This window comes from Salmo salar, chromosome 01 (genome assembly GCF_965601325.2).
Source record: "Salmo salar chromosome 01, fSalSal1, whole genome shotgun sequence".
NCBI lineage: Eukaryota > Metazoa > Chordata > Actinopteri > Salmoniformes > Salmonidae > Salmo > Salmo salar.
Window position 1 is genome coordinate 78,829,802 of NC_138291.1, and position 12,699 is coordinate 78,842,500.

The 12,699-nt window shown below is 42.1% G+C and overlaps 2 protein-coding genes across 5 annotated transcripts in view; one reads left to right on the forward strand and one right to left on the reverse strand.

Annotated features, from left to right (window-relative positions):
- Positions 1-1,482: 1,482 nt before the first annotated feature.
- On the forward strand, positions 1,483-7,267 carry LOC106612956 (uncharacterized). 4 transcript variants are annotated; one of them, XM_082976934.1, is made up of 4 exons: positions 1,483-1,645; positions 3,173-3,340; positions 3,494-3,726; positions 4,147-7,267. In XM_082976934.1, exons 2-4 carry the CDS (start codon positions 3,224-3,226, stop codon positions 4,406-4,408), a joined length of 612 nt encoding a protein of 203 aa, XP_082833060.1. In that variant the 5' UTR covers positions 1,483-1,645; positions 3,173-3,223; the 3' UTR covers positions 4,409-7,267. The 4 variants fall into 4 exon arrangements, with proteins under 4 accessions (XP_082833060.1, XP_045578556.1, XP_082833058.1 ...); XM_045722600.2 differs by having other exon boundaries at positions 3,518-3,726; XM_082976932.1 differs by lacking the exon at positions 1,483-1,645 and adding an exon at positions 1,652-2,574.
- A 4,972-nt stretch (positions 7,268-12,239) lies between these two features.
- Positions 12,240-12,699, reverse strand: part of LOC106612942 (phosphatidylinositol 4-kinase type 2-alpha) — a 20,594-nt gene continuing 20,134 nt past the window's right edge. The window contains exon 9 of the mRNA XM_014214655.3: positions 12,240-12,699. This exon is cut by the window's right edge and continues 1,607 nt beyond it. The gene's annotated coding sequence lies outside the window, so the exon portion shown is untranslated.

The following is a 12,699-nucleotide window of genomic DNA, read 5'->3' on the forward strand; positions in this document are numbered from 1 at the left end:
TAAATAAGGTGGACTGCCTGCGAATTCTGAAATAATTGTCTAAGGCAGACGGGAAAAAAATGCAATTGCAGTACTTACAGTAGCTTACTAAAGCCTACTTCAATGTAAAATATTGTTAAATTCGACTGAATACCGGTATTATAAACCGCACTGCCTATGATTTAAAAAAAACTTGAAATACATATAGCCTATCTATTTACTAGGCTACTAGGTCCAAATAAATGAGATATGAGCATGATCATTTGTTGTATGGCTCCTTTGGAACATTTATTCTGCAATTGTTATGAAAATAAAATACATAGAAAAAAGATTTCTGTCTAATACATTTTAGATTCTAAAAATAAAACGCTATTCTCACTAATGGCAAATGGCTGAATTCTTGTTAATATGTTTTCCTGTTTTTAGTTTTTTAGGAATATGCTTTCATCATATCCCCCATTTTCACACAAAAAAATACTTGCCAGCTTGCAATACAATAGTTCAACCACTAGCAGATGTGTGTACGCCTGGTCTATAGTTTGCGGGGAGGTGAAAACTTTTGTGTGAAAACTGGCGCACGCACATTTGGGGTATATTTTGTACATACTTACGGTTTATAAAGGCCCCTGGCTGGTTCTCAAATCAACTCCAGCAGTAGATTACTTCCTATAGAGGAAACGCATCCTTCTAAAATGATCTCCACACACACGCACAGTTAGCCTATTATACATTACACTAGTCTTCAAAGAAATTATGGAACATGTGACTTTCCATCCGGTCCAGTCTGATCATTGTAGATATGATATATGATCAGGTCAGGTCAATGGCTGGGGGGCATGGAAGCTAAAAGCCATGCAGTGATCAATAGTCTACCATCAGTGACTGAGTGCATTGACTTCAGGGCGAAACACACATAATGGCAACCTAGTGATGGGTTCACGTGGGTCTTGTTACCAATAAGATCAGCTCTGAAAAAGACGAATTAGTGGAAAAAATATCAGACTTGGGCTGCCTGTGTAAACCTAGCCTTTATTGTTAGCATGATGTCAAGTCCCATCTAGATGATGCACAGTTATACCTTCATGTCATGAGTAGATTCAACTCTTGCAACCCCCTGTGACTTGTGAAGTTAGTGTGCACATGGAGATGTTGTATACATGCCAGCACCAGCGCACGCACGCGCCCCCCCCCCCACACACACACACACACACACACACACACACACACACACACACACACCACACACACACACACACACACACACACAGTCTGGGAGAGACTTTTTGTCGCTCCTATAATCATGCATCGTCTCATAACCGATACCTCAGTGTTTCACACAGCCTCGTGCCAGGAGCATTGACGTCAATGGATTAACTACGCGGCCAAGGGGCGGGGCTTCACACCTCGCCCCGCCTACAAACCTTCTGATTGCTCGAGAAAACTTTCCAGTGGCCCTATAAAGTGGGATTAATTACCATATCCGCTCTCATTGGTGTATAGACCCCAAACTACTACTCAACATCAACGACGAGTGGACTGAGCTAAATATAAGTCAAAGGTATTTTATTAGCCATATTGACAAAATAAACCGTAGCATAGCACGGTTTAGAGAAATTGCTCTTGGGAAAAGCATAAGAACGAAAGTCGCTATCATCTTGGCCGCCGGGTAAGAACATGTTTAGGATAGTCTTTTATTCGGCTTTCATGCATGATACTTGACCTATATTGTGTAGAGTACTAATATTCTAAGTAATTTGTTTGGATCTGAAATGCACCGTAGCTTTGTCCTTGTGCCTTTACAGAAAATTAGTCCAAATATGTTTATTTTGACGTAGACTACTAAAATAAAAATAGTTATTGTCAGATCTTTTTGCATCACCGGATAGGTTAATTTGCTTTGAATGTCACATCTTCATGCCAACGAAACGTGCGTGCGTCTGCTTTGCCTAAACAGACAGTTCAATGGGGTAAACGTGGTAACAAACGATAACCCCATACATTTGAAATGTGTCAGTTATCTCGACATGTAATACCCCCAGTCTTAGGTTTATGTACTCTTGTTTGTATATTTCTGTTTTTGTATTCGCTTTTTTTGTTCATTTAAGGTTTACCCCATGGATATTCAATCTGAAAGACGTCTGCCTAAAAAAAGACTATACAAGCCAGAATGTTCAATATAATTATATGTACACTAACTTTACAGGTTGTTTGTCCTTTTGATGGTAGGAGGTGCAGATAAGTGTTGTTTACCCGACTCTTTGCAGCGCCAGTAGGTTCAGTCCCTTTTTTTTTTTTTTTTTCAATCTCCTAACACATTGTAGTGGACTGAAGCATGTTCCCTAATAATCAACTGGAAGTGTTTGTGAAATTTGCCAGCTGATTGAGTGGGACAACATTCTGTCTGGTTTGGTTAGGCTCGCCCATATTGTGCAAGTGTTTGTCATGTGTTAAAAGGTCGGGTTGATAAAGCTTCCCTGTGCATATTTTGTCTCAGATTACCTCCAACAAAGTGGCAAAATCGTTTGAGAACTTTACATAAATTGAAATTAAGTTTGTTCAACATTCTGCCTTGTAATGGGACTGTTCAGGAATGCTGTAAGTATTTCACTCTCGGATTTTAAGGGGCTAGCGTCCACCCAGCTGCTGTGATGCACATAGGATTGAATGATGTGCATGGCCTATGTGCATTTGCTACATTCATTATCTCAATTATTTAAGTTGAAGGCATTTCAAGTACATTATTGATGTGAGTCATCTTTGGTGCATAATATTTTAGTGGCTTTCTGAGTGAGAGAACTTAATATTGGGCAATGTATTGTGTATGCATTCCAAGTGGAATTCTAGTGTGACTGTTGGAGCAGAGCCCTTATTTCCTCCAGTACAGTTGATCTAGTGACACAGCCAGGTAACTACTCTGCTAATACCATTACAGTTCCTCATGTGACCAAGCAGACTTAGTTACTAGGTGGACTGGTTCTTACCAGAGTTACTGTATAGCTAGATTGACTCTTACCATCTGCAGTGTAATGGGCTTTCGTGCAGGACAGATTAAGTTCCTCTCTCTGCTCCTTCAAGCAGGATTAAATAATCAAGGAACGGTAGAGACTGGCAGGAGCTTGCCTTGAATCCTACAGTGTGCCCTCACACAGGGTTCTAGCGTTTAACCCTAACCTTTCCTATCCTCCAATGGAAGGCCCATCTCGCGGCATCGCCTACCGCTCTTGCAGCCTCTCGCTTGGGGAGGATGGATGCAGAGGCAGCCTCTCCGTCTCTCTCCTCCACAGTGGCAGGGCCCTCCACACTGTGGCGTCTCGCTGAGCGGAGGAGTAGGAAGGCTGGCTCAGGGAACATCTTTGGCGGGGTGAGTTTGGAATTATTTAGGAAGTGAATATTCAGTCAGCAGATTCAGAGGTATAGGTTAGGCATAGTGATTAACAAATGTCAAGGGTTTGGATTAATGGGGTTAGGGTAAGGAACAACGATTGGAATCACTCAATCTGCTGGCTGTATAAAGGTCGTTAGTGTAACCCCCCCCAAGGTGAACCTGCGTCAGCTGCAGAGGCTGTTCACGGCAGCTGGGGACCAGGATGCAGAGCAGAGGGCCGAGCTGGTGTGGGGCCACGGGGACGAGGCTGAGCTGGCCCAGGCCCTGATAGGACTGAGAGCGAGGGGCCGACGGAGAGAACTCAGGGTGGAGGGGCGAGGCACACTGGGTTCGCGCTGGCTCCAGGCGTTTAATCATCTGAGGTGGGTTGGCATTATGTAATATGCCGTTATGATTTACAAAAATAATAATTTGATATAAATATATAATAATCATGAATATTTACACACACTGGAAAGTTGAGGGGAGAGACACTAGGACCATGCTGATTATGGGCGTTCATCATCTGAGGTGGGTGACTGACACACACACCGAATGCTCTCAATGCCTTCCCATTCTCCACACTCATTTACATACACCACACACACAATCGCACGCACACACACCATGCAATCACAATCAATAGATTAAAATGTCTCACACACACACACAATCAAGAGATTAAAATGTCTGATTTGAATCCTTCATAACATTCAAGTTTTTACAAGTCCTCACAGAGCACAATAACACCCTGAACTTTGTGGCTTTTAAAAAAAATTGACAAAGTTGGCTTGTTTCTATAGGATTGGTAAGAGTTCAGAGAGTAGCCAGCAGAGCAAAGAGCAGTCATCAGACAGCAAGACGGAGGCAAGAGCAAAACACAGCTGCCCAGACACACAGCCACTGACTCCTAAGGGACCCAGAGGCGCTACAGGAGTCAGAGAGGACTTAACTGAGGGCCAAGGGCCTGCAGGGGCCTCTGAGAGACCAGCCAGACCAGGAGCTTTACTGAAGAAAGGAGGGGAGAGCGACCCGGAGAGGTACCTCCACCGCATCCTCCACTGACGGACACACAGAGGACTAGGATGACTTTGTTGCCCCTAGATGCTGATCTTGGATCAGTTTTTCCCTTCCCCCGCTAATCATTAATGTGTGTATTAGGTGATGGTAAACTGATCCTAGATCTGTGGTTGGGGACAACGTCTACATGGAGTACTGACCAACCCTAGTTCAGAGAGTGACAGAGTCAAATATGCTGTATATTTTTACCTCTGTCCAACCAAGATAAGATGAGTGAAGAACAAACTGGATCTACAAGATGGGGAACACTTTGATATGATATTCTTACATTTCATTCTCTCTCAGGAACTGGCTTATCTGTTCTTCTGTTTGTCTTGTCTCTTTTGAGCATCACGCATTAAACCTTGGATTCATACAAAGGATTAAGGAAAGTGGTTTCGACTGTGGGATATAGCAGAGCACTTCAGGAGAGCTCAATTCCACCTGGACTTGTTTTTGATTGATGTATTTTGGTCATTTGATTCTCCAAATTAGACAAATGTGCCAAGGTGCATCCACAAAAAGAAAGTAAAGGAAAATGAGCTGATGTCAATTGGAAAGGAGATATTTTGAAGAAGTCAACATTTCAACCAGGGGTGTGAAACTCATTCCATACAGGGCTAAGTGTCTGCTGGTATCGTTATTTCCTTTTCAATGTATAGAAACAGCAGGGGTTCAAACTTTAGAACCCAGTTCCTACATTTGAATATAGAAATTGATTTTATCAAACAAAACTATGCTACATTTAATCTCTCTCTCAGGATGACAAACCAGAGCAAGATTACTGAATGTAAGTACAGTATTTACCTTCAGAGGTTAATGTATCAAACCAAGAGCTGTGATGAAAGTTTGATGTTACTTACGTCATTCTAGTCACATTAGCGCACGTTAGCAACAACTGTCCCGGTATCGGGACACCGATCCCATAGAGGTTAAAGGGCCAGATGCACAATTAAAGGGGAATTACACTTAAATCAATTTGTTAGTTTCCTTCCAGACCAAAAATGAATTGTATTCTGATGTGATTTAAGCATTGACATGGACTCAGAACATCCAATTTCGTTGTTTCTCTAAAACAATTTGTAATTTCGAGTGAAATTCAAAACAGGAAAAATAAAACTGAACATAATTTGGGGGAAAAAATCTGTTATAGGACCCCACCCCTTAGTAGTTTATTAACCATTCTTTTACCAGGTATATTGACAGGACATTGCACTACTTTCTCTTGTACACTAAGGACCCGAGGAAGAGTTTCAGGGGAGAGGAGAATAATGTTCCTATTTGAAAGCTAGATAAAAATGAGTAGCTCGTAATTTTTTGTATTTTTTTTTTAATGACTTATGCTAGAAAAGTTTGGCAATAACTAGGGTAAAACTCTGGGCCCAACTCATACCTGGTCAATGTACAAGGAAAGAACTTGAAAAAAAGTGTATCGCCTCAATATGTTAATGTTGCCTTAACTTTAATTTAACACTACAGTATATTGTCTTCCACACATATGGTAATGGAACTTGAAATACATTAGATTTTTTTTTATATATCTACAGTTGAAGTTTCCATACACCTTAGCCAAATACATTTAAACTCGGTTTTTCACAATTCCTGACATTTAATCCTGGTAAACATTCCCTGTCTTAGGTCAGTTAGGATCACCACTTTATTTTAAGAATGTAAAATGGTGTAGAGTGATTTATTTCATCTTTTATTTCTATCATCATGTTCCCAGTGGGTCAGATGTTTACATACACTCAATTAGTATTTGGTAGCATTGCCTTTAAATTGTTTCACTTGGGTCAAACGTTTCGGGTAGCCTTCTACCAGCTTCCCACGATAAGTTGGGGGAATTTTGTTCTTCAGCTTGCAAGCATCCACCCTTTGTCCTCCAAACATAACGATGGTCATTATGGCCAAACAGTTCTATTTTTGTTTCATCAGACCAGAGGACATTTCTCCAAAAAGTACGATCTTTGTCCCCATGTGCAGTTGCAACCCGTAGTCTGGCTTTTTTTATGGCAGTTTTGGAGCAGTGGCTTCAGCCTTGCTGAGCAGCCTTTCAGGTTGTCGATATAGGACTTGTTTTTCTATGGATATAGATACTTTTGTACCCGTTTTCTCCAGCATCTTCACAAGGCCCTTTGCTGCTGTTCTGGGATTGATTTGCACTTTTCACACCAAGGTATGTTCATCTCTACAAGACAGAACGCGTCTCCTTCCTGAGCGGTATTACGGCTGCGTGGTCCCATGGTGTTTATACTTGCGTACTATTGTTTGTACAGATGTACGTGGTACCTTCAGGCGTTTGGAAATTGCTCCCAAGGATGAACCAGACTTGTGGTCTACAATTTTTTTTCTGAGGTCTTGGCTGAATTCTTTTGATTTTTCCCAAGATGTCAAGCAAAGAGGCACTGAGTTTGAAGGTAGGCCTTGAAATACATCCACAGGTACACCTCCAATTGACTCAAATTATGTCAATTAGCCCATCAGAAGCTTCTATAGCCATGACACAATTTTCTGGAATTTTCCAAGCTGTTTAAAGGCACAGTCAACTTAGTGTTTGCAAACTTTCTGACCCACTGGAATTGTGATACAGTGAAATAATCTGTCTGTAAACAATTGTTGGAAAAATTACTTATGTCATGCACAAAGTAGATGTCCTAACTGACTTGCCAAAGCTATAGTTTGTTAACAAGAAATTTGTGGAGTGGTTGAAAATCGAGTTTTAATGTCTCCAACTTAAGTGTATGTAAACTTCCGACTTCAACTGTGTGTGTGAATATATATCAATCATCAAAGGTTTGATTGTAGAATGTTTCTATTTAAGAAGTTCATGTGATTGCATAGTTTGATTAAAGGTTTTGATTAATATTGTGTTGTCTTTGCAGATTGTTTATGAACCAATAGTAGAACAGAGAGTATGTATGTTCAAACTAAGAGTTGATGTTGGAATTTTGTGTTGCTGTATTTGGGTAGTGTTCTGAATTTCTCAGACCTTTACTGGCAAACCATGTGAGATAAGAGAGATTATGTAAAGGAAGGATAAAAGGGTTGAGAGAGGGATAGAGGAAAAAAATTGCCAGAGGGTTACCAGGTCATCATACTTATCTTTTGACATGTGAACAGGAGGTACTGCTGACCAATGGGATAAATCGCAACACCCTTGTCACATGACTGCAGTGATCCTTTGCTGACCTCTGACACAGTTGAGCAAGTCATCACCAACAGCAACCCTTGATCACCTGACTGCATCTCCCAACATGCATGGTATAACCATACAAGAGACTACCCATCTGTTCCAATTCGCTCCCTAACTCTTCAACATTTCCATTTCTGTAAAGTGTAGACAATTTGATGGAAGTTCAACTACTACACTCCTTATACATATCCAGACCCTTCAGATCTGAAATCATTGGGCTCAGCAGTGAGGCTTCGTCCAGAAACAACCGGGCTATCCTGAATTCTAGATCTATCCTTAGCCCCCCCAGGCCTACTCACTCCTGTAGATCTTAGTCTTGGGTAGGTGGAGGCAATATGCCATTCTCCTGGAGAGCTACTATGACTATACAAGCTTTTGCTGCAGTCCTGCTCTAACAGAACTGATTAATGTAATTAGCTTCTCACTGGGATTTTGATTAGCTGAATCATTGGCTGGTATCCAGTAGCTCTTCAGGAGGAAGGTGGGTGGGGCTTGTTTTAAAATGACTCAAATGTAAATATAGGATGTAACATAACAGAACTTTCAGACAAATGTATAATATACAGATATGATTGTCTGTCAAATAGGCTGTGTTTAGACATGCACCCTAATTCTGATATTTTTTCCACTAATTGGTCTTTTGACCAATCACATCAGATCTCAAGTTGTCATGTGCACAAGTACAGTGAAATGCCTTACCTGCTTGCTCTTTACCAACAATTCAGTAATCAAAATAGGTAGTACTATTAATATACTGTATATACAGATTTTTAAATCAAGTAAAACAAAAACACACAAATAGAATTAAGAACATGAGAAAGTGTAAGATATCAGGGAGGTGCATGTGTGGACGCATGGAGTGTGAGTCACTCAGTTTTGTATTGACAACTGTGGTTATATGTAGAAACCGGACAAAGTTTAAATCAAGCCTCTAAAATCGGTACATCAACATATACCCATGCAACTCGAAGAGTGTGAGCAATCAGTTGGTAAAGCGGCGCAGCAACACTAATCCAACAAGCCATAGCTTCCCCCAGAGGAAACTTCCATGCAACCCATCTCCACGTCTTGTACCAACACACCGTAACCAGTTGTTGAAGTGTCAGACAAAGGCAAAACACCCTACAAAATGAAGGACTGGGCTGCCCCAGTGACTCGCAGCATCTTCACTGGCTGCTTAACAGCATCTTCACTAGCTGCTTAACAGCATCGCTACCCCGCAGAGACACCAACCCATCTGAAACAAAGGGTTCATTCACATCTGATTCCAAATCTTGTTTACGAGATACACCAGTCCCATTCAAACAAATAAAAGGCTGGAGTGTGCTCAAGCTGTAATTTATGTTGCTTCAACTTTGCCTTTTGTTCTAACTCTCACAATTGCACGTCTGCAGGACTCACCCTACTACCCGTAGGACCCTTCATCAACCTTCCTCTCCGGAAGGATTTGCACCTCCAGCAAAGCAGTACCGGTCAACTCTTTGACTACTGCTTTTGGATCACCAGATACCACCTTGATGTCATAATGCCTTGAAATGATGAGCAGATTTGCCTTTGTACATTTATTGAGTATCTCCCATGTAAGGTTTTCCACAAATGCTTCCAGCTGAAAGTTTTATTAAAAAAAATATCCACAATTTCGTGGTATCCAATTGAAAGTTAGTCTTGTCTCATCGCTGCAACTCCCGTAAGGACTCGGGAGAGGCGAAGGTCGAGAGCCGTGCGTCCTCCGAAACACAACTCAACCAAGCTGCACTGCTTCTTGACACAATACCCACTTAACCCAGCCGCACCAATGTGTTGGAGGAAACACCGTACACCTAGCGATGGGACAAAGACATCCCTGCCGCCCAAGCCCTCCCCTAACCCTGACGACACTGGGCCAATTGTGCACCGCCCCATGTGTCTCCCGGTCGCGGCCGGCTGCGACAGGCTCTGGACTTGAACACAGAATCTCTACTGGCACAGCTAGCACTGCGATGCAGTGCCTTAGACCACTGCGCCACTCAGGAGCACCCCCAACTTAAAGTTGCATAAAAGCCTGTGCGATTATGCAACTTTCAAAATGACTCAAACTCCTCAGGGTTGATATTAGTGACAGAAACTATCACAAAGTGTATTTAGAACACTCAAATATCTGGGCGCTTCAGAGTAAGTGACTAGAAAGACTACCATACTCATGGGAAACAAGATCCCGGACGAGCCCCCATTTTGTTATGTTCCCAAGCAAGAAAACCAAAATGTCACTCAAACAGAAGAGGGAACTGATAAAAAATGTATTAAATGTCACATTTACATAACTATTCAGATCCTTTACTCAGTACTTTGTTGAAGCACCTTTGGCAGCAATTGCAGTATCGAGTCCTCTTGGGTATGATGCTACAAACTTGGCACATCTATATTTGGGGAGTTTCTCCCATTCTTCTCTGCAGATCCTCAAGCTCTGTCAGGTTGTATGGGGAGCATTGCTGCACAGCTATTTACAGGTCTCTCCAGAGATGTTAGATTGGGTTCAAGTCCGGGCTCTGGCTGGGCCACTTAAGGACATTCAGAAACTTGTCCCGAAGCCACTCCTGCATTGTCTTGGCTGTCTGCTTAGGGTCGTTGTCCTGTTGGAAGGTGAACCTTCGCTCCAGTCTGAGGTCCTGAGCGCTCTGGAGCAGGTTTTAATCAAGGATCTCTCTGTACTTTGCCTCGATCCTGACTAGTCTCCCAGTCCCTGCCTCTGAAAAACATACCCACAGCATGATGCTGCAACAACCATGCTTCACCGTAGGGATGGTGCCAGGTTTCCTCCAGACGTGACGCTTGGCATTCAGGCCAAAGAGTTCAATCTTGGTTTCATCAAACCAGAGAATCTTGTTTCTCATGGTCTGAGAGTCTTTAGGTGCATTTTGGCAAACTCCAAGCAGGCTGTCATGTGCCTTCCGTCTGGCCACTCAACCATAAAGGCCTGATTGGTGGAGTGCTGTAGAGATGGTTGTCCTTCTGGAAGGATCTCCCATCTCCACAAAGGAACTCTAGATCGCTGTCAGAGTGACCATCGGGTTCTTGGTCACCTCCCTGACCAAGGCCCTCCTCCACCCATTGCTCAGTTTGGCCGGGTGGCCAGCTCAAGGAAGAGTCTTGGTGGTTCCAAACTTCTTCCATTTAAGAATGATGGAGGCCAATGTGTTCTTGGGGACCTTCAATGCTGCACAAATTTTGTGGTACCCTTCCCTAGGTCTGCACCTCAACACAATCCTGTCTCGGAGCTCTACAGACAATTTCTTCGACATCACGGCTTGGTTTTTGCTCTGACATGCACTGTCAACTGTGGGACCTTATATAGACAGGTGTGCCTTTCCAAACCATGTCCAATCAATTGAATTTACCACAGGTGGACTCCAAGTTGTAGAAACATCTCAAGGATGATCAATGGAAACAGGATGCACCGGAGCTCAATTTCGAGTCTCATAGCAAAGGGTCTGAATATTTATGTAAAAGGTATTTCTGTTTTTTATAAATTTGCTAAAATTTCTAAAAACGTATTTTCATTTTGTCATTGAGTGTAGAACGAGGAAAAAAATGTATTTAATCAAATTTAGAATAAGGCTGTAACGTAACAAAATGTGGAAAAAGGGAAGGGGTCTGAATATTTTCCAAATGCACTGTAGTTGATTATGAGAGTGTGTGTAGTCAGTATGAGTGTGTGAGCAAATGAAGTGTGTGTGTTGGAGTGTGCAGTGAGTGTGCATAGAGACAGAGCAAAAATAAACAAAATAGAAGGGTCAATGCAGATAGCTAACAAAATGGCTACATGGACTATTTACCAGCCTTATGGCTTAGGGATAGAAGCTTTTCAGGAGGATGCTGGTGTCAGACTTAATGCTCCGGTACTGCTTGCCGTGCAGAAGCAGAGAGAACAGTCTATGGCTCAGGTGGCTGGAGTATAACAATGTTCCGGGCCATCTTTCACACCCCCCCCAGTGATGTACTGGGCTGTCCGCACCTCCCTTTCCACATCAGATCTTTTTCAGAGCTAATCTGATTGGTCAAAAGACCAATTAGTGACTATATTTTTGTTGTTGTTGCTGCCTGTCTAGACGCAGCAATAAAATAGGAAATTGTGACAGCCCTGTTCTTTCTGTTTCACACCACTGAATACGGTTGTACAGTAAAGCCTTGCTGATACAGGAGGCTGCAGAGTGGAGGACAGCTCATAATAATGGTTGGAATGAAGTGAATGAAATGGTATCAAACACTTGCTTTCCATGAGTTTGATACCATTCCATGAATTCCGTTCCAGCCATTACTATGAGCCCGTCCTTCCCAATTAAGGTGCCAACCAACCTCCTGTACTCTGAGCTGACTCATGATAAATGGTTTCTTCTCTGAACATTCTCTCTCTGGTGGACATTGAAAGGATTTTGCAGAACATAATTTTAATGATCGACATTACTTTAAAATGTTTATAAAAAACTAAACAAAGTTTGTCATCCAATTCTCCGCCCTCTTTGGATTTAAAAGCATATGATTGGTGTGGATTGAGTTTCCACCATTGTTAAATCCACGTGTGAAAGTGCATACTACTTGCACACTTTGGGAGAAGGGTAGAAAATCAGGATGCAGCCTACGAGACAAGAAAAGTACAAGAGACCCTGATAATGGAATAGTACAATTCTTTATGTATTTCATTCTGTAATACAATTTGTACAGTGCATTGTCAATACAATATATTAGTAGAACAGTTTGGTTGCTACAGCAGGAAATATCAATTAAAAAAACTAAATACAAAAAATGTCAACGTAACAAAGACAAAATGAGAAATGGGAAACAAGCATGACAGGCAATGTGCGTGTTTGAGACCGACTACATTGCAGTCCTCCCCTAGGTGGTGCCACAGGGCTCCCATCACATGCCAATAACACATCAGGTACTGTTGCCTGGGTTATGTTCAGTAGGCATGATATGGAAGAAAAGTGCCAGAAAAGGAGTGAAGTTAGATCCTTCTATGTCTTATTTTCCTTTTTTCTGTTGCAAACCTTCCTACAGTGTACCCTAATGAACATGGCTCTTCAGTCTGCAGTTCAAACCTAAAAGACTACAACGCGAGTACCACCTA

Coding starts and splice junctions, on each gene's coding strand:
- LOC106612956 (XM_082976932.1), top strand. CDS start 2,554: ATGGGACTGTTCAGGAATGCT. Junction 2,575..3,172: donor TGGGACTGTTCAGGAATGCT/GTAAGTATTTCA, acceptor CTCCAATGGAAG/GCCCATCTCGCGGCATCGCC. Junction 3,341..3,493: donor CAGGGAACATCTTTGGCGGG/GTGAGTTTGGAA, acceptor GGCTGTATAAAG/GTCGTTAGTGTAACCCCCCC.